General features: G+C 44.7%; 1 protein-coding gene across 1 annotated transcript in view; it reads left to right on the top strand.

Annotated features, from left to right (window-relative positions):
• Positions 1-22,902, top strand: part of wnt6b (wingless-type MMTV integration site family, member 6b) — a 166,174-nt gene that overhangs the window by 82,744 nt on the left and 60,528 nt on the right. The window contains exon 2 of the mRNA XM_063049961.1: positions 2,439-2,659. Coding sequence (XP_062906031.1) covers positions 2,439-2,659 — 221 coding nt within the window. The remainder of the gene's footprint in view (positions 1-2,438; positions 2,660-22,902) is intronic.

Genomic DNA, 22,902 nt, shown 5'->3' with positions numbered 1-22,902 from the left:
ATTGGGGGTAAGATATTGGTGTGGGTGGAGAATTGGTTAGCAGACAGGAAGCAAAGAGTGGGAATAAACGGGACCTTTTCAGAATGGCAGGCGGTGACTAGTGGGGTACCGCAAGGCTCAGTGCTGGGACCCCAGTTGTTTACAATATATATTAATGACTTGGATGAGGGAATTAAATGCAGCATCTCCAAGTTTGCGGATGACACGAAGCTGGGTGGCAGTGTTAGCAGTGAGGAGAATGCTAAGAGGATGCAGGGTGACTTGGATAGGTTGGGTGAGTGGGCAAATTCATGGCAGATGCAATTTAATGTGGATAAATGTGAAGTTATCCACTTTGGTGGCAAAAATAGGAAAACAGATTATTATCTGAATGGTGGCCGATTAGGAAAAGGGGAGGTGCAACGAGACCTGGGTGTCATTATACACCAGTCATTGAAAGTGGGCATGCAGGTACAGCAGGTGGTGAAAAAGGTGAATGGTATGCTGGCATTTATAGCGAGAGGATTCGAGTACAGGAGCAGGGAGGTACTACTGCAGTTGTACAAGGCCTTGGTGAGACCACACCTGGAGTATTGTGTGCAGTTTTGGTCCCCTAATCTGAGGAAAGACATCTTTGCCATAGAGGGAGTACAAAGAAGGTTCACCAGATTGATTCCTGGGATGGCAGGACTTTCATATGAAGAAAGACTGGATGAACTGGGCTTGTACTCGTTGGAATTTAGAAGATTGAGGGGGGATCTGATTGAAACGTATAAGATCCTAAAGGGATTGGACAGGCTAGATGCAGGAAGATTGTTCCCGATGTTGGGGAAGCCCAGAACGAGGGGCCACCGTTTGAGGATAGAGGGGAAGCCTTTTAGGACCGAGATTAGGAAAAACTTCTTCACAGAGAGAGTGGTGAATCTGTGGAATTCTCTGCCACAGGAAGCAGTTGAGGCTAGTTCATTGGTTATATTTAAGAGGGAGTTAGATATGGCCCTTGTGGCTACGAGGGTCAGGGGGTATGGAGGGAAGGCTGGGGCGGGGTTCTGAGTTGGATGATCAGCCATGATCATAATAAATGGCGGTGCAGGCTCGAAGGGCCGAATGGCCTACTCCTGCACCTATTTTCTATGTTTCTATGTTTCTATTGTCTGTTGTCTATTGTCTCTGGCTAAAGAAATTCCTCATCTCTGTTCTAAAAGGATAATCTTGTATTCTAAGGCTGTGCCCTCTGGTCCTGGACTTCCCCACGATAGGAAACATCCTCTCCATGTTCACTCTGTCTAGGCCATTCAATATTCAATGGGCTTCAATAAGATACAGGCAGTACTAGTCTTTTCCCAGGATTGGGCCGTCCAAATCCAGAGAGAGTTGTTGGTTGTGCACCATATTCAGCAATGATAGGAGATCTCAGCGGGAGAGTTTTTAAAGCGGAAAAGCTATTGCACTGGGGCAGTTCCATTCTCTTGACCTCGGAAGTCCAAGTCCTGTGGCGTCACAAACTGGGGTCATCCTTGGGTGCAGTGGGTGACAGTGACTTCTTCCATGCCTCGTCATGCCCTTCGCTCTCCATAAAGCGTTACGGAACCACCTCCTGGCCATTAGATCTCACTGTTGATCTCATCTGTCCAGATCACCAGGGCTGACTTCACATCTAGGGCAGGCATATCCCCATCGTACCGGGGTATGAGAGCCACCAGCTACTCCCTCACCTGGTTTGGCCCGCTGTTGAATCAGCGTATGGCTGCTGTTGCATGCAAGTAGCTACTTGGAGCCATAGGTGAGAGCTGGGTGTCCGGAGTAACCCAAAGTCGAGTGTACTGCCCCAGAATGGACACGACAAGCTCTTTAACCCCTCCCTGACACCCCGTACCCTCAAGTCTATGTGAGGGGGCCTGAGGGGCCACTCTTTCACTCAGAGACAGCTGAGTACATGAATCCACCTGTCAGCAGATGAATAATTTAAGAAGCATTGGAAAGTTACATGGAGGGCAGAGCAAGGAATTGGGACTAGCTGGGTGAAGGGACTCAGCCTGCAACATCGACTGTTTACTCATTTCCATAGATGCTGCCTGGCCCATTGAGTCCGGCAGTATTTTGTGTGTGTGGCTCCTCATAACAGCAGTGATTTTTCTCACCCCCTCTCCTAAATTTCCCTCCTCTCTGCATAAGGCTGTTTCCCCCTGTTGGATTCTAGTTACGGTCACCTCTGCAAATTAAAACATCTCTACTGCTACCCTACTGAAACTCTTCTTTACCTGAGACTGATGGCTCACCCTGTCAGGTTGAAGCCAAATTCTTGATTCACCCTTGCAAACTTTTGAGTCTCACATGTCAATGTTGATTGAGATGATCTGGCCAAAGGCAGTAACTCATTGTAAGTGACGCCAGGACACTCTGCTGCGTTAGGCCTTCCTCCTCTGCCCCACTGATTTCCTTGTGTTGATCTTGTGCAGGGCAGTGGGAAGCCCCCTGGTGATGGACCCCAACAGTATCTGCCGCAAGACCAAGCGTTTGGCCGGCAAGCAGGCCGAGCTGTGCCAGACAGAGCCCGAGATCGTGAACGAGGTGGCAAAGGGTGCCAGGCTGGGCGTGAGGGAGTGCCAGTACCAGTTCCGGAGCCGGAGGTGGAATTGCACGATCCACAATAAATACTTTGGAAAAATCCTCCAGCAAGGTATGAGCTGAATGGGATCAGGTATCAAAGCTCCTAGGGGTGGGGTTTGGGGTAGGGATGAGGGGGTCAAAGGGGAAGGGGTTCATCCATCATTCTGCATTAATCCTTGAAAATTCATCTAATCCCATCAACTATTCTGCTGAAGGGCTATTGGTTTGGCTTTGCGTGTCAGTGCAACACCTTGAGCTGTTAGTTCTGTACAACATCAACCTTAAATCTTGTGATGACAGGCGTGAAATTTAACCCTTTCATGTCAAACTCCCCTACCCACCTCATCAGCAGGAACCAAGATTTCCCAATTGGGACCAACTTTACACCTCCCCATCCAAACCCATATTCCTACGTAGGTATTCCCTCTCAGCACTTGATGGCTCTGGGCCTGTACTCACTGGAGTTTAGAAGAATGAGGGGATCTCATTGAAACCTATTGAATGTTGAAAGGTCTAGGTAGATTAGAAGTGGAGAGGATGTTTCCTATAATGGGGGAGTCTCATACCACAGAGCACAGCCTCATAATTCAAGGACGTCCCTTTAGACAGAGATGAGGAGGAGTTTCTTTAGCCAGAGGCTGGTGAATCAGTGGAATTCATTGCCACAGTGGCTGTGGAGGCCAAGTCCATAGGCGTATTTAAAGCAGAGGCTGTTAGGTTCTAGATCAGTAAGGGCGTCAAAGGTTACAGGGAGAAGGCAGGAGAATGGGGTTGAGAGGGAGCGGAACCGACTCAATGGGCCGAATGGTCTAACTCTGTCTTATGGTAATTTGGGAGATACTTGGAGTTGCTGGGAGACTAGGCTTGGAAGGAGACTCAAGCAGTGTAGTGCCACCATTGGTAATCACAGCATGAACGTTTGCATAACTAATCTACATTATACTTTTGAACAAAGGGCTTAAAAATGGAAATTGGTATGCTTGAATTAAAATATGTGTTGATACTAACAATGCCTTTTGATGGGAAACATGCAGGTTCAGGCCCCTTATATAGACCAAGCCACAGAACAATGCCTCGGGAGCAAAAGAAAAGCATTCTAAAGGAGAAAGGATTTGTTGATATTTCAGGTCCAGACCCTGCATTAGGACTGTGATCGGAGAAGGGAGATAGCCTGTAGAAGGAGAAGAGGGGGAGTGTTGAGAAAGGATCTAGGAGGGGATGGGTGGACTCAGTGTGAAGAATATCAGATGGAGTATGGTGGGGGAGGGCTGGGTCTGTCTGGAGTCTTCATGTTTCATCAGCTTCCAGCCGATCCCAGTGACCTAAGCATCTCTACCCATCATAATCAGCATCAGAATCGCAGTCAGGCTTATTATCAATGACATTGATAGAACACCACAGGACAGAAACAGGCCCTTTGGCCTATCTAGTCCATGCTGAACTATTATTCTGCCTACTCCCATCGACCTGCACCCAGACCATAGTCCTCTTACCCCTCCCATCCATGTACTTACCCAAACTTCTCTCAAATGTTGAAACAGAACCGCATCCACTGGCAGCTCAGCCCACACCCTCACCACCTTCTGAGTGCAGAAGTTCCCCTCATGTTCTTCTTAAACATTTAACCTTTCATACTTAACCCATCACCACTAGTTCATCTCACCCAACCTCAGTGGAAAAAGTCTGTTCGCATTTACACTATCTATATCCCTCATAATTTTATATATCTCCATCAAATCCCCCCTGCAATCTCCTACACTCCAGTGACTAACCTATTTAACCTCTCCCTATACTGTACCTCAGGTTATACGCCCAGCAGCATCATTGAAAATTTGTCGTGAAATTTGTTGTTTTGCGGCAGCAAGTTCAAGTTTAATTGTCATTAAATCATACACATTGAAACAGCATTCCTCCAAGTCCAAGGTGCAAAGCAGAGTTTTTACAATCACAAACAGCTCACAGTGTATATACTTACGATAGCACATGCAGCCACAAAAATAATATGAGCTCAAGTCCCTGAGGTGCATGGGCTGAAAATCGATGGTGTATGGGATGTTGTCCTGGAGCCACGTTCCTGCCAGAACGACTTCGTAGCAGTTCCTCAGTTCCTTGCACAGGCTCGGCAGGCGAATGCAAATCAGCTTGTCTTGCACAGAGTGAACTCCGGAGAGCAGCATGGATGGAAGGCACCTGACCCTAAGCCAGCGCACCCGCCGTGCCTCTGTTCACTCCCAGTCTGCCTCCAGCACCTTCTCCCCGTCAGTATATAAAATATACTTCAAATTACATTAAGAAATATATGCAGAAAGTAAGATGGCCCAAAAGGAGAACACACTCTCCTTAGTGTTGCAATTTCCTCCTAGAACTCCCAAAGAGTGTTTCAGTTAATTTTTATTGTATCGTTGATTTTGTCAGTGAGTTTGCATGCTGGAGTTATGTGTTGTTTTGCAATTAGCACAGTGTTTGTCACTGGGTTCCCTGCATACGTGTAAACATTGTTTTGGGGAGAGATAGGGGTTTTATGTGACTTACACGTGTCTAAGAGGTGACTGCCATGAGGAAATGACATGGTTTATTTGGAGTTGGTTTATTATTGTCACATACACCTTTGCTACCATCAGATAGAGTAGGTTCAGGAACAGTGATTACACTTCAACCATCAGCTCCTGTACTCACCTCAACTCTGAACCACAACCTACCGACTCACTTTCAGCGACTCTACAGCTTATGTTCTCAGTATTATTTACTTTTTTACTTCTACAATTGGTCTTCTTTTGCACATTGGTTGTTTGTCAGTCTTTGTTCGTGCACAGTTCTTTGATAACTCTGTTGTATTTGTTTATTTTCTTGCCAATACCTGCAAGAAAATAAATCTCATGGTTGTATATGGTAACATAGAGACAGGTTGATAATAATTTTACTTTGACTTTGACTCAGGACTTCTACCACCAGATTCCACCACTCAGCCACACACTGGGGAACCCCAAAGACTTCTTCCAACACTCACAGCTTTGAGATGTGGAAGGTAACTGGAGCACCTTGAAGAAAGCCACACAGTCACATGGAACACTGAAACTCAGGATCAGGTTTATTATAACTGACATACGTCATGAAGTTTGTTGTTTTCCTGCAGCAGTGCAGTTTAATATCTAACATTACTATAAACTGCAATAAGAATATGTTAAAAAGTGCTAAAAGACAGCAAAATAGTGGCGCAGTGTTCGTGAGTTCATGGACCATTTTGAAATCTGGTGGTGGAGGGGAAGAAGCTGTTCTAAGAAGTTGAAAGTGGGTCTCCAGGCTCCTGTACTTTGTCCCTGATGGTAGCAATGAGAAGAGGCCATGTCCTAGATGGTGAGGATCCTTCCTGGTGGATGATGCCTTCTGGAGGCAGTGCCCTCAGAAGATGTCCTCAATGGTGGGAAGGCTACCACCAAAGGAACCTGCTGAGATCGGGATTTGTACCTGAGTCTCTGGTGCTGTGAGGCAGTGACTCCACAAGCTGTGCTTAAATAATAAATGCCAATTCTGCAGTGAGCAGCGTTTTTCATGGAGAGAAGCAGGGAGTTCTTGAGGACATCAGTTGCAAGCCGAGTACAGAATAGGAACACTATTCTCAGCTTTGCTTAAACCTTTCAAGGTTGATGATACTTCCTTTCAGAGAGCTGTTTAAAATGTTGTCTCCTGTAAAATAGAGGTGTTGACGAGTGCTTTCTGGATCCTGGTTGTGTGGTTTAGAATTAGACATGTAAATATACAAAAAATTAAAGCCACAAAGAGAGATCTTATTTATCTAACTGTGTTCTTTAGCGGCATAGCCCAATACTAAAGAAGCAGAATCCCTGACTGGTTTCTGCCTTCTCAACCTGAAAGGAATGAAGCTTTGGAATGGCAACCCATAGAGACGCAAACCTTTCAGTCCAGCTTGCCCTGCTGTCCAATTTACCTAAATGAGCTAGTCCCATTTGCCTGTGTTTGGCCCACATCCCCCCAGACCTTTCCAACCTAACCTATGTAATTGCCCAAGATATCTTTTAAATATTGTAAATGAAGCAGTGTGGTAGCGTAGCGGCCAGTGTAACACTTGACAGTACCAGCTGTAAGATTGGGGTTCAATTCCTGCCATTGTCTCTAAGGAGTTTGTACGTTCTCCCCGTCACCGCATGGGCTTCCTCCAGGTGCTCCAGTTTCCTCCCACATTCCAAAGATGTATTGCTTAGTAAGTTGTGTGCGTGCTACAGGTATATTGGTGCTGGATGTGTGGCAATACCTACAGGCCGTCCCCAGCACGTTATTGACACAAAAGGCTGTGTGTGTTTATGTTTCAATGTGCATTTAACAAATAAAGCCAATCTTTAAAATCTGTCTAAGCACTTCCTCTGGCTGCTCATTCCATACACTTACCACCTTGCGTGTGGGAAAAGTTGCCCTGCAGTTTCCTTTGAAGGCTTTCCCATCTCACTATGCACATATGCCTTTAGTTTTACCCTGGGCTAAATGCTGTGACCGTTCACCTGTTCTATTCCTCTCATAGAACACAGAATATTACAGCACAGTACAGGCCCTTTCGTCCTCAAGGTTTTGTGCTGACATTTTAATGTATTCTAACATCAACCTAACACTCCCTTCTCACATTTTTCTATCATCCATGTGCCTATCTTTCTTAAGTGCCCCTAATGTATCTGCCTCTACCACCACCACTGGAAGGGTGCCCAACTGTCTGTGTTATGAACTTATCTCCAACACATCTCCTGTGCTTTCCTTCAAACACCTTAAAGTTAAGCTTCATCATATTAGCCATTTCCACCATGGGAAGAGGTCTCTGGCTTTTTTTGCCTTGGGGAGAAAAGACTCTTCATGATATAAACCTCTTAGGATGTTTCCAGTCATGAGAGAGTCTAGGACCAGAGGACACAGCCTCAGAATTGAGGGACGCCCATTTAGAACGATGATGAGGAGGAATTTCTTTAGCCAGAGGGTAGTGAATCTGTGGAATTCGAATCCAGCAATGGCTGTGGAGGCCAGTTCATTGGGTGTATTTAAAGCAGAGGTTGATGTGTTAGAAACATAGAAATATAGAAAACCTAGAGCACAATACAGGCCCTTCGGCCCACAATACTGTGCCAAACATGTCCTTACTTAGGAATTACCTAGGATTACCCATAGCCTTCTATTTTTCTAAGCTCCATGTACCTATTCAGGAGCATCTTAAAAGACCCTATCATATCCGCCTCCACCACCGTTGCTGGCAGCCCATTCCACGCACTCACCACTCTCTGCGTAAAAAACTTACCCCTGACATTTCCTCTATACTTGCTTCCACACACCTTAAAACTGTGCCCTCTCATGTTAGCTATTTCAGCCCTGGGAAAAAGCCTCTGATTATCCACATGATCAATGCCTCTCATCATCTTACACACCTCCATCAGGTCACCTCTCATCCTCCACTGCTCCAAGAACAAAAGGCCGAGTTCACTCAAACTATTCTCATAAGACATGCTCTCCAATCCAGGCAACATCCTTGTAAATCTCCTCTGCACCCTTTCTATGGTTTCTACATCCTTCCTGTAGTGAGGTGATCAGAACTGAGCACAGTACTCCAAGTGGGATCTGACCGGGGTCCTACACAGCTGCAGCATTATCTCTTGGCTCTTGACCTCAGTCCCACAATTGATGAAGGTCAATGTAACATATGCTTTCTTAACCACAGAGTCAACCTGCGTAGTGGCTTTGAGTGTCCTATGGACTCGGATCCCAAGATCCCTCTGATCTTCCACACTGCCAAGAGTCTTACCATTAATTCTATATTCTGCCATCATATTTGACCTACCAAAATGAACCACCTCACACTTATCTGGCACTTCTCAGCCCAGTTTTGCATCCTATCAATGTCCCACTGTAAACTCTGACAGCCCTCCACACTATCCACAACACCCCCAACCTTTGTGTCATCAGCAAATTTACAAACCCATCCCTCCACTTCCTCATCCAGGTCATTTATAAAAATCGTGAAGAGATTTTGCCACATTTCTGCCGTACATTTTCCTGAGAACATCTGTTCCCAATTTATTCTTTGAAGTTCCTGCCTGATAGCTTCATATTTCCTCTTACTCCAACTAAACACTTTTCTAACTTGTCTGTTCCTATCCCTCTCCAATACTATGGTAAAGGAGATATAATTGTGATCACTATCTACAAAATGCTCTCCCACTGAGAGACCTGACACCTGACCAGGTGCATTTCCCAATACCAGATCAAGTACAGTCTCTCCTCTTGTAGGCTTATCTACATATTGTGTCAAGAAACCTTCTTGAACACATCTAACAAACTCCACCCCATCTAAACCCCTCGCTCTAGGGACATGCCAATTGATATTTGGGAAATTAAAATCTCCCACCTCGACAACCCTGTTATTATTACACTTTTCCAGAATCTGTCTCCCTATCCACTCCATGATGTCCCTGTTATTATTGGGTGGTCTATAAAAAACACCCAGTAGAGTTATTGACCCCTTCCTGTTTCTAACTTCCACCCATAGAGACTCAGTAGACAATCTCTCCATGACTTCCTCCTTTTCTACAGCCACGACACTATCTCTGATCAACAGTGCCACACCCAACCTCTTTTGCTTCCCTCCCTGTCCTTTCTGAAACATCTATAGCCTCTCACTTGAAGTAACCATTTCTGACCCTGAGCCATCCAGGTCTCTGTAATGGCCACAACATTATAACTGCAAGTACTGATCCATGCTCTAAGCTCATCTGCTTTGTTCATGATGTTTATTAAAACAGACACATCTCAAACCATCGGTCTGAGCACACCCCTCCTCTATCAACTTCCTATCCTTCCTCTCGCACAGTCTCCAAACTTTCTCTATTTGTGAACAAATAGCCCCTTCCTCCATCTCTTCAGTTCGGTTCCCACCCCCCAGCAATTCTAGTTTAAACTCTCCCTAATAGCCTTAGCAAACGTCCCTACCAGGATATTGGTCCCCCTGGGATTCAAGTGCAACCCATCCATTTGTACAGGTCACGCCTGCCCCAAAAGAGGTTCCAATGATCCAGAAATCTGAATCCCTGCCCCCTGCTCCAATTCCTCAGCCACGCATTTATCCTCCACCTCACTCTATTCCTATACTCACTGTCACGTGGCACAGTCAATAATCCCGAGATTACTACCTTTGAGGTCCTGCTTCTCAGTTCCTTCCTAACTCCCTGAAGTTTGTTTTCAGGACCTCCTCCCTTTTCCTACCTATGTCGTTGGTACCAATATGTACCACGGCCTCTGGCTGTTCTCCTTCCCACTTCAAGATATTGTGAACGCAATCAGAATCATCCTGGACCCTGGTACCTGCGAGGCAAACTACCGTCCGCGTTTCTTTCCTGTGTCCACAGAGTCGCCTGTCTGCCCCCTAACTATAGAGTCCCCTATCACTGCTGCCATCCTCTTCCTTTCCCTACCCTTCTGAGCCACAGGGCCAGACTCTGTGCCAGAGGCGCGGCCACTGTTGCTTCCCCCAGGTGGGAAATCCCCCCAACAGTACTCAAACAGGTGTATTTATTGTTAAAGGGAGCAGCCATAGGGGTACTCTCTGGTATCTGACTCTTGCCCTTCTCTCTCCTGACTGTTACCCACTTATCTGTCTCCCCAGGCCCCGGACTGACTACTTGTCTATAGCTCCTCTCTATCACCTCCTCACTCTCCCTGACCAGACGAAGGTCATCAAGCTGCAGCTCCAGTTCCCTAACGCAGTCCCTGAGGAGCTGCAGCTGGACACAACTGGCGCAGATGTGGCCGTCCGGGAGGCTGGGAGTCTTCCGGACTTCCCACATCTGACACACAATACGGAACACCAGCCTCACAGTCATACTTCCTGTTTCTATTCTTCACAGATAATCTACCTGGCCTCCACCCATTATCACTGAAGCCCTGTTGAACCAAAGCCCTCCTACTATGTCTCCATCTACTCCGTGCCAGCTCTATAAAGCTGTCTCCTTTTAAACACTTCGCACCGGTCTAACTCGCTGACATCCATGTGCTTGCACAGTTATCCCTCAATAAAGTGTTCTTGATAAGTCGGGCCGTGAAAGGGGAGAAGGCGGGAGAATGGAGGAAATGAGATCAATGGGATGAAGGGCCCGAATTTGTCCCCATGTCTTATGGTTTTATAGGGTCATTCCTTTGCCTTCTATGGTTCAGGAAATGTAGTCCTAGTTTATGCCACCTCTGTTTACATTGCAAGTCCTCCAGTCCTAGTAACTTCCATGGAAATCTTTTTTGCACTCTCCCCAGTTTGACTCTGAAGTTCAAATTCAGATTTATTATCACCTGCCTGTACACATATAGAACCAAACAAAACATTCCTCTACACCACGGTGCACCCACAAAACATATATCATATACAGCACATAAAAGGAATAAGTTAATAAAATATAATTCAAAATGCATGTGAAGTACACAGCACAGGTAAACAGTAAACAGTTCATTGTTCATTAGTCTCACAGCCTGAGGGAAGAAGCTGTTACTCAGACTGACAGTCCTAGTCCTGATGCTCCTATACCTCCTTCCTGACGGTAGTGGGCCAAAGAGATTGTGGGATGGGTGGTGGGGATCCTTATCAGAGTTCCTGATCCAACATGGAGTGCTTCCTTCAGGGAGCAAAGAGAAAGGAATGCTGGAAAATTGATGACAACATTAGAAGCTTGGGATTTTTTAAAATTTGAGTTTTTAAATTCACTATTTGGGATTTAAAAACCACTTTTGATAATGTTTAGTAAATTAATTGTGATCATTGTAAAATAATGAGTCAAATTGATGTCTGTGCCGAACAAAATGTCAAATTAAAGTAAATCTCTTCTGCCTGTGCATTATCCATATCCCCCATTTCATGTCAATTCATCTAAGAGCCTCTTTTATGCCTCTATTTTCTCTAACTCCATCACCACCTCTAACATTGAGGGATGGTTGAGAGCAGGGGTCCTCCACCTTTTTTTACCCCATGAACACTTACCATTAACTGAGGGCTCATGGAGCTAGGCTTGAGAAGCCCTGCTCTAGAATCATATGGTTGCCTTTGGGGGGAGTGATGACATAGAACATTGAACAGGGAACCTTATAGCACAGGAACAGGCCCTTTGGCCCACAATGTCTTTGCTGAACAGAATGTTAAATTAAAATAAATCTCTTTTGCCTTCTTCCGGACATGGCCAATATCCCTCTATTCCCTGAATATTCATGTGCCTATCTAAGAGACTCTCAGATGCCTCTATCATATCCAGCTCCATCACCACCCCTTACATTCAGGGATGGTCAAGAGGCAGGAACTGGAGGATGCAATACTGAGGCTTTACAAGGTATTGGTCAGACTGCACTTGGAGTATAGTGAGCAGTTTTGGGCCCTTTATCTAAGAAAGGATGTGCTGGCTCATCCAGAGAGGGTTCAGAAGACCCAGGTTAACTACGAGAGGCACTTGAAGGTTCAGAGCCTGTACTCATTGGAGTTTAGAAGAATGATGGGTGATGTAATTGGAACCTATCGAATATTGAAAGGCCTAGATGGAGTGGATGTGGAGAGGATGTTTCCAGTAGTGGGAGAGTCTAAGACCTGAGTGCACAGCTATAGAATACAAGGATGTCCCTTTAGAACAGGAGGAGGAGGGATTTCTTTAGGGTGGTGGATCAGTAAAATTCTTTGCACAGATGACTGTGGAGGCCAAGTTATTATGTATATTTAATGCGGAGATTGATAGATTCTTGATTAATAAAGTCATCAAAGGTTACGAAGAGAAGGCAGGAGAATGGGGTGAAAGGAAAAATAAATCTGGAATGATGGGATGGCAGCGCAGATTTGCGTGACCAAGTGGCCTAATTTTGCTCGTATGTCTTATGGTCTGATGGAGCTCTGAGACCGTAGAGAGTTGCAGTACTGCAGAATATTACGCAGGAAAGAGATTCTTCTTGACTGGCTCAGTGCTAAAGTTGCTGGGAACATTTGTGTCTTTGGGAGATGTGCTCTCGTACAGTTTGTGTAAGGACTGATGTTACTCACCGTTCATCTGCACTTCATTAGAACATGGAGAATTTTGGTAAGTTTACACCAATGTTGAAGCAATTCAAAGGAAATGGTCAACACAGTGGAACCAAATGAAGAAACATTTAAATCAGTACAGGATGCGTTGATGTCTCACGTTCTGGTTTAACAGAAGTTGTGCAGTTGCTGCAGGTTTATAGAGATTGTTATACAAAGCAGAACAAATATTTATATTTGCAACGTGGATGATAGAAAAAGGGAGGGTTTTGCAGGAAGGAAGGGTTAGATTGATCTTTGAGTAAGTTAAAATGTTGGCACAACATTGTGGGGTTAAAGAACTGTACTGTGCTTCAGTATTCTATGTTCAAACACAAAATGTAGAAGAACTCAGCAGGTCAGGCAGCATCTATGGAGAGGAATAAACAGTCAAGGAAGACACTGGCTGGCAACATAGCACATTGGACTGCCTTAGGGATTCCAGCTCCAGATTTCCCCTCTGGACTTACTCCTGAAGCCTTCACCATGAGTGGGTATAGCCACAAGGTAGCGGAGGTTTGAGATCAGCTTTCATTCTCCTGGACGAGCTGCCAACCACAGCTAACGAGCCCCATCTGCCTGAAGCAACTGGCCTTAAGGCACCAGTGACACACTTTTGTCCCTTCTGGGGTCAGCAGAAACGGTTCCGCCGGGCTTAGGAATTGGACTTGGTTGTTAGGGGTTATTTGGAAAAACACGTCATTGGGAACATTTAGTAGGAATTGGGAGCTTATCCCCACTACCCTCCCCTCCTGGGTTTTGACAACATTAAGGAACCTTATATATTAATTATATAATAACAAAAAAACTATAAATCTGACAAATTGCAATCAGAACAAACATATGTAGACAAAAAGAGAGCAAAGAAGTAAAAAAAAATGTCTATTGATAAATCTGATGGCAGAGGAGAAGCTGTTTCTAAAATGCTGAGTCTGTGCCTGCAAGCTCCTGTCCCTCCTTTCTGACGGTAGCAGTGAGAAGTGGGCATGCCTTGGACGATGGTGGTCCTTAGTGGTGGGTGCAGCCTTTTTGAGGCATCACCTTTTGAAGATGTCCTCAGTGTTGGGGAGGCCAGTGCCCATGAAGGAGATGGCTGAACTTGCAATTTTCTGTCTCTGTGCAGTGGACCTTCCATGCCAGATGGCAACCAGTTAGAATGCTTTCCAAGGTAACATCGAAAGAAATTTCCTGCATTCTTTGTTGACATACCAAGTCTCCCCAATCTTCTAATGAAATATAGCCACTGTTGTTCCTTCTTTGTAATTGGACCAATATGTTGGGTCCAGGAGAGATCTTCAGAGATGTTGACACCCTTAATGTCCACATGCATGCCCAGAACTTAGTAACTTTAACCTGTAAGCCTTTGGAATGTGGGTGGATACCAGAGCACAAACATCACGCCTCATTTGGCAGGAACTTGCCCACTCAATTAACCTATCTATATACACTTGTAGCCCTCTTTTTTACTTGCTCTTTCATTTATCTTGGTATCATCAGCAAATTTAACAGCCATACCTTTGGTGACTTAATTATATGATAGTCTTTACTGGGGCCCTCCATTGGCCAAGGTTGATGTGGATGTTTTAGTCCCTCTTGTGTGCCACTCATTATATCTTGTCAACCTGAAGATGATCACTTTATACCTACTTGTTGCTTCCTGTCTGTCACCTAATCTCTTTTACATGTCAACGTGCCATATCTTCATCAGTCAGGGCACTGAGTACACAAGTTGGGAAGTTATATTGCAGTTATATAAAACATTTGTGAGGCCTCACTCGGCGTATTGTGCACAGTTTTAATCCGCCTGTTATAGGAAGATGATATTAAACTAAAAAGAGCTCAGAAAAGATTTACCAAGATGACACTTGAACTTACAAGGAGAGCTTGTACAGACTACAATATTATTCCCTGGAACGTAGAGTGAGGAGTGACCTGATAGAGGTATACAAGATGAGGGGTATTGACAGGGTGAAAGCACATAGTCTTTTTCCCAGCATGGGGCTGCTAAAGACAAGAGGGCATAGGTTGAAGATCAGAGATGAAAGATGTAAAACAGAGACCAGGAATAGCTTCTTCTCACAAAGGTTTCAGAATGAGCTGATATAAATAGGGATTAGAAATGTTTAAAAGACATCTAAAGATTTAAAATACATTTATTATCCAAGTATGTTTATCAGACTACAACTCTGAGATTCGTCCTTCAGCAGGCAACCAGGAAACACAGAAACTCCATGGACATCTACATGGACAAGACCATAAGACAATTTGACATAGGAACAGAATTAGGCCATTCAGCCCATCAAGTGGGCCTTATTATTTGATCATGGCTGACTTATTATCCCTCTCAACCCCTTTCTCCTACCTTCTCCCCATCGTCTTTGATGTCCTTATTAATGAAGAAACTTTCAGCCTGGGCTTTAAACATACCCAGTGACTTGACGTTTACAGTCATCTATGACAATGAATTCCACAGATTCACCACCATCTAGCTAAAGAAATTTCTCCTCAATTCTTTTCTAAAAGGATGTCCTTGTAATCTGAGGGTGTGCCCTCTGGTCCTAGACTCTTCCACTATTGGAAACATCCACTCTATCCAGGCCTTTCAAAATTTGATAAGTTTCAAATAGATCTCCCCCGCCCCCCCGCAACTAGCATAGGCCCAGAGCCATCAAATGCCCTGAAAGGTTTAGAGAGATATGGGTCAAATGTAGGCAGGTGGGACTAGCTCACTGGGCAACACAGTTGGCACGGACCAATTGGGCTGAAGCGAATGCCTCTGTGACTTGAACTAACACCATGATTTTTTAGTTTCTATAATAACATTTAATGCCTCACCTAATCCAAGCCTTCTGAGAAACCCAAGTCCAGTCGATAGGATCAGGCAGAATAATAGTTTGGCATGGAGTAAATGGGCCAAAGGGCCTGTTTCTCTGTTGTAGTGCTCCATGGCTCTAGTACATACTCCAGTGCTTTGTAATTTCCTATCCGTTACTTCTTCAAGAAACCTCAGTAATTTGGGATAGCCACTCTTTCACAAAACCACGTTGAGTTTGGAGACACGAGAGACTGCAGATCCTGGAGTCTGGAGCAGCTATCTGCTGGAGGAACCCAGCAGGTTGAGTGGCATCTGTGAGGGGGTGAAGGAACTGCCAATCTTTGGGGTCAAAACCCTGCATCAGGACTTCAAGTGGAGTGCTCAGATGGCCAGTAGAGAGAGGAGAGGGGGAGTGAGGAGAGAGGAGATGAATGTGCACAATGGAGGTCGGACAGTTCCTGTCCCACCACTTCACGTTCCACATCCCAGATCCTCCAGCAGATTGTTAGATGTAGAATATAGATCATACAACAGTACAGTACAATATAGGCCTTTCAGGCTACAAAGCTATGCTGACATCTTAACGTACTCTAAAATCAATCTAATCATTCCCTCCTAAATAGCACTCCATTTTTCTATCATCCACGTGCCCAAGATTTTCTTAAATGCCCCTAATGTAGATACGATGGAGGCATTTGCGAAGGCATGCCCCTAATGTATCTGCCTCTGCTGTCATCCCTTCTAGCACATTCCATAAACGTTGAAGAAACATGACAGCACAGGAACAAGCCCTTCAGTCCATGATTTAGTGCAAAACTAATTAAGCTAATGACACCTAATTACATGTATCCCTCCTGTCTACAAATGGTCCCCATCCCTTCATTTTCTGCATGTCATAAATGCCTCTGTTTATCTGCCCCACCACCACCATTACTGGCAGTGCATTTCAGGTACCCTCCACTCTCCTGTAAAAAAAATTACTCCCTGCACAGCTCCTTTGAACTTCCTCACTCCCACTCTCATTTTAAATAAATGCCTTCTAGCATTTGGCACTTTGACCCTGGAGAAAGACACTGGCTGGGCCACCCTATCTATACCTCTCATAATCTTATAAACTTCTATCGAGTCTTCAGTCGGCCTCTGGTGCTCCCAAAAAAAAACACCCCAAGTTGGTTCATACTCCCTCTATAACGCATGCTGCCTAGACCGAGCAGCATCCTGGTAAACCACTCCTACGTGCTCCCATCCCTCCTGTTATGGGCAGACCAGAATTTTACACTGATCTCTATATGCAGCCGAACCCACTTTAGTGAGCACTTCTGACACTTCTCTTGTGTTGGATCTGCCACCATTTCTCAACATTCCCAAGCAAGAAGGTAACAAAATACAGAAAAGTCAGCATGGGCAGTCGATGATAGGATGGTGACTGGTACGGGAGCAGGTTGTACAGCACTCAGGAAAACATATCTCTGAACTAATGAAGGGTCTCAAACTGAAATGTTGACCTATACTTTTTGCCTCTATAGGTGCTGCTTGACCTGCTGTTCTTGTTCCAGGCTCCAGCATCTTCAGACCCTTTTATTTCTAGGTGGTACAATGGCATAGAGTGTAGAGCTGCTGCCTCACAACCCCAGGGTCCCGTGTTCGATTCTGACCTCGGGTGCTCTCCGTGTAGCATTTACATATTCTCCCTGTACTCCAGTTTCTTTGCACATGTGAACTGGTAGTTTAGTTGGTCATTATAAGCTGACCTTTGTGCGTGGCTGAGTGCTAGAATCTGGAGGAGCCGCTGGGATTGTGGGGTGAATATGAATGTGAGAGGAGGAGGTAGATAGTTGATGGTCAGCATATACACTGTCGGCCGAAGGGTCTTGTTTTGTGCAGTACAATTCTATTAACCTTCCTTTAACACTGTTAATGCACCAATAAGTTAATGCACTATTATAATGTTAGCTACTACTAACAAATTAAGCATCCTAAGAACATTGCCAAAGAAAATCCAACACTGAAACAGAAGATAATTGAGTCTTGTTTAACAAAGGAAGGATTTCAAGAATCGTTCCACAGGAAGAGAGGTTGCAAAGGCTTAGGGAGTAAACTGAAGGAAGATTTTAAAGATTTGAAGATTTGTCACATGTAGACCGAAACATACAGTGAGATGCATTGTTTTGTAATGACTAACACAGTCTGAGATGTACTGGGGGCGGCCTGAGCACATGGTTGTGGGGAGAAGGTACATATTCCGTACATACAGTGGCAGGATTCAAACCCTGATCCATGATCACTGGTGCTATAAAGCAATTGCACTAATTGCTAGGCTATCATGCTATGGAAGCAATGACTCTGGCCTGGCAGCAGTAGAGACAACTGCCAATGTACCGGCAGTTCTGAGAGTGAGTATGAACAAGGGTCTAGGGGCCTCAGGTCATAGTGGCATCTTGGAGGACTGAAAGAAGACCAACCAGTGGCAACCCACTCAAATGCTGGAGGAACGCAGCAACTTGGAGAGGGTCCAGAGGAGGTTCACGAGAATAATCCTCAGAATGGAAAAGTTAGAGTTCAGAAGAATGAGAGGGGAATTTCATAACGAAAGGCTTAGATAGGGTGGACATGGTCAAGGTCATAGAGAGCACAGCCTCAGTATCCCTTTAGAACAGAAATGAGGAGAAATTTCATGAGCCAGAGGGTGGTGAATCTGTGGAATTCGTTGCGTTGGAGGCCAAGTCATCGGGTGTACTTAAAACGGTGGTTGATAGGTACTAGATTAAAGAAGGATGTCAAAGGTTATGAGTAGAAGGCAGGAGAATGGGGTTGAGAGGGAAAATAAAACAGCCATGATGGAGTGACAGAATGGACTCAATGGGCCGAATGGCCTAATTCTGCTTGTTTGTCTTATGGTCTTAAAATACTGGAGAATGCAGCAAATCAGGCAACATCTATAACAAACAGCTGATGTTTCGGGGTGAGAAATTCTATGCTGATTTGGCCCAAAATGTGGACTGATTATTCCCCTCCATAGATTGGCTGCATTCCTCCAGCATTTTGTGAGCGTTGCTCAAGGATGCCCACCATTCAGGCCAGGCTGCCACTGGGATGGAGGTATAGGTGCCTTAGGCCTCCCACACACCAGGTTCAGGAACAGTTATCACCCTTCAACCATCAGGATAACTTCACTCTCCTCAGCACTGAACTGATTTCACAGCAGACAGACTCACTTTCAAAGACTCTACAGTTTATGTTCTCAGTATTATGTTTTTTATTTGCACATAAGACAAAGGAGCAGAATTAGGCCATTTGGCCCATTGAGTCTGCCCCACCATTCCATCATGGCTGATCTATTATCCCTCTCAACACCACTCCTGTCTTCTCCCTGTCACTATTGATGTCCTGGCTATTCAAGAACCTATCAATCTCTGCTTTAAATATACATTGCTTGTTTGTCAGCCTTTGTTTATATTAAAGTTTTTTTTCTTAAATACTATTATATGTCTTTATTTCCCTTTAAATATCTTCAAGGCAATGATTCTCCAGGTAGTACAGTATGTTGTGAGATATATGTAGATATACGTACTTGGACAATAAATTTACTTTGACTTTAATGGCGCAGCATTGCTGAAAATTGTCAAGGTCGAGAGTAGGAAATGAACATGTGTTCAGTGCTCCTGGTCTCCCTCTCTTGTTGCTCCATCACCTGGCATGCAGGAGGTGCCGGAGATCTTGGGTGCATGCCACCAGGCTCAGGGGTAGTTGTTGCCCTACAGCAGTCGGGCTTCTGGACCACCTTCACTTTCCTCAGTGCTGAACTGGCTCGACAGCCATGGATTCACTCTCAGGGACTCTGCATTTCATGTTCTTAGTGTTTTTTAAAAACTATTTGTGCAACCTGTCCTCTTGGATGTTGGCGCGTGGCCAAGTGGTTAAGGCGTTCGATTAGTGATCTGAAGGTTGCAAGTTCGAGCCGCAGCTGAGGCAGCGTGTTGTATCCTTGAGCAAGGCACTTAACCACACATTGCTCCTGCACGTTTATAGCCCAGCGGTGGCGGTCGGGACAGGGCAGATCTTTGCTGTACGTGGATGATATTGTGTTTTTTGTTTTGTGGCTGTCTGCAAGAAGATGAATCTCAAGGTCGTATATGGGATACATAGTTTGACAATAACTTTGAATTTTTAACTTTGAACAAATGGAAAACAATACTAGAATGCAGAATAAAATGTTTGGACTCAAGTTCTAATGAGGAGAGAGAGTCGGCAAAATTAGGTCCATATTTTCTCCAATCCCCTTTGATATCTTTATATATGTCTATAAAGCAAAGTATCGGTAGATTCCCACTAACTACCTGGGAACAACCCCGCTCAACCCAGTGAAGTAATTCAGGATTCAGGTTACTTATCGTCATTCTTCAGTATGTGAGTGTAAGTCAGAATCAGAATCAGGCTTATTATCACTGGCATGTGTGAAGCAGCATAAAAAACACAACAGGCATAAAGATCACTGTAAAAACACAATAAATATAAATGTAAGAGCAATCGTCAGTGTACAAGTAACTGTAATAAAGTGTAGATAGACAGATAGCATGTAATAAAGTGATGCTAGCTGGTGGTGGGATGGGTTAATGGGTGGAGGTGATTACCAGCCTGACAGCTTGGGAGAATTGACTGTGTTTGAGTCTGGCGGTCCTGCCTTGGAAGCTGCATATCCTCTAACCTGATGGGGATGGTACAAACAGTCCGTACATAGGGTGGGTGGGATCCTCATGACAGGACAGTGAAACACACACAAAATGCTGGAGGAACTCCAGGTTCTAAGGAAAGCAATAATGAATCAATGTTTAGGGCGAGCCCCTTCATCACAACCTGATGAAGGGTCTCAGCCCAAAATGTCAAGTCTATTCCTCTGCGTAGGCGTTGCCTAACCTGCTGAGCTCCTTCGGCATTTTGTGTGTGTTACTCTGCATTCCCAGCATCTGCAGAATCTCGTGTGTTCATGATGTGACAGTGAAATGCTTAGCCCAGTTGCTTATAGAACAGGGGTCCAGATGGGTTTTGGACTGAGTGTCACAAATATGAAGCAGAATGTCCTTTTATTTATCATGTCAAAATCCTAAAGGTTTGGAAATCTGAGCCAGACGTAACGCTACCAGGGAAAAACCAATTCTAACTTTGGCGGGATTCAGCAGGAGGACGAGTTGTGGGCAAATGGAATTTTCTATTCAACTTCCAGTTAAATACCACACTGTCAAGTGTAGATTACCGAACCAGACACAAGCCAACAAGCAGTTTGTCTGTACTGCTCTTTCTTGAAGATGCATCGCTCTGTGCAGCAGAGACACGGGTATGCAACGATCGAGTTACCAATTATCTTATGGAAGATAAAAGAACAATCAAATCTCTCCACATGCCTTTGACTGATTGTGCAATGGGGGCTGATGTTTTTTTTTCCCCCTTAAGCAGAGTTTTGTGTATAAATATATGAAGACATTAAAAAAAAGTCCTCTTCTGGCGCTTGCCTGCAAGTGCCTGGCAGGTTGAGGCAGAGACTCGTAGGTAAAATTTGTTTGGAATTTGTGTCCTCAAGGAGAGAGGTGAACTCATCCGAGTTTGGAATTGAAGCAAGCTTCCACCCCTTCTCAAAGCAGCATGCATCTCCATGCCACTATAACATGCTGGTTTTTCAGATTAATAAGAAGTGCATTCTTGCATGTTTACTCAAGCAGCTTAACCCTTTCCACACACTATTTTTATAACAGGTGAGCTGGATTATTTTAGCAGTCTTCTGTTGCCTTTTGCATGTGCAGACACTGCTCTATGTGACAAATGCAATTCTTAGTGCAAGGTTTTCTAGCAGGCGACATCTTTTAGATTGAACATCTTTAAAGGTGGACTAGAAGTTTGTCCTCAGCTGGGTCTGATACCTGAAAACCATAAAGGTCGGTTCAAGCCGTTAAAAGATATTTCCTCTCACCTGCCTTCACCTATCACCTCCCAGCTTCTTACTCCATTTCCCCCTCCCCCACCCACCCACCTTCCCCCACACCTGCTCTCACCTGCCAGATTTCACTCCTCCCCTCTTCCCACCTTCTTATTCTGGCTTCTGCCCCTATCATTTCCAGATGAAGGGCCTCAACCCAAATAATTGACAGTTTATTCCTCTCCATAGATGCTACGAGACCTGCTGAGTTCCTTCAGCATTTTGTGTGTGTTACTCTGAATTTCCAGCATCTCCAGAATCTCTTGTGTTTAAGATTCATCCAGGTTTGTGTTGGTGACATGGAGGCTTAGAACATAGAAACATAGAAAACCTACAGCACAATACAGGCCCTTCGGCCCACAAAGTTGTGCCGAACATGTCCCTGCCTTAGAAATTACTAGGCTTACCTATAGCCCTCTATTTTACTAAGCTCCATGTACCTATCTAAATGTCTCTTAAAAGACCCTATCGTATCTGCCTCCATCACCGTTGCTGGCAGCCCATTCCACGCACTCACCACTCTCTGAGTAAAAAACTTACCCCTGATATCTCCTCTGTACCTACTCCCCAGCACCTTAAACCTGTGTCCTGTCGTGGCAACCATTTCAGCCCTGGGAAAAAGCCTCTGACTATCCACATGATCAATGCCTCTCATCATCTTATACACCTCTATCAGGTCACCTCTCATTCTCCGTCGCTCCAAGGAGTAAAGGCCGAGTTCACGCAACCTGTTCTCATAAGGCATGCTCCCCAATCCAGGCAACATCCTTGTAAATCTCCTCTTCACCCTTTCTATGGCTTCCACATCCTTCCTGTAGTGAGGATGTGTGGAGAATTTGAAGAGTCTTAGGGTATTGAACTTGAAGCACAGAAGGTTATGGTTATGATGGAGTAAATAGGGAGAAACAACTTTTGTATATTTTCTACAGTATGTAATGTATAAAATATTTTATTATGTAGAGACCTGCATAGACGCAGAGGATGGTGAATCTGTGGAACTCGTTGCCACAGATAGCTCTGGACGCAAGTCATTGGGTACATTTAAAGCGGAGGTTGATAGGTTCTTGATTAGTCAGGGTGTCAAAGGTTACGGGGAGATGGCAGGGGTGTGGGGTTGAGAGGGACAATAAATCAGCCATGATAGAATGGCAGAGCAGACTCGATGGCTGATCGGCCTAATTCTGCTCCTATGTCAGTCTTATGCTACCTGAGCTGCTGAGTTTCTTCAGCATTTTGCGTGTGTTGCTCTGGATTTTCAGCATCTGCAGAATCTGTTTCTTTTTTTCAGTGATTGAAGATTAGCTTTATTTGTCATATGTACATTGAGACATTGAAATATAAAGCGAAATGTGTCATTCGCGTAAATGACCAGCGCAGCCATTTACGTGACTATGTTATGTGCTGGGGGCAGCCCATTTCGGGCACTAATATTGTATTCCCACAACTCACTAACTCTAACCCGTA

The sequence above is a fragment of the Mobula hypostoma genome, chromosome 6 (assembly GCF_963921235.1).
Source record: "Mobula hypostoma chromosome 6, sMobHyp1.1, whole genome shotgun sequence".
NCBI classification, from domain to species: domain Eukaryota; kingdom Metazoa; phylum Chordata; class Chondrichthyes; order Myliobatiformes; family Myliobatidae; genus Mobula; species Mobula hypostoma.
This window is presented reverse-complemented; position numbering and strand designations above follow the sequence as displayed.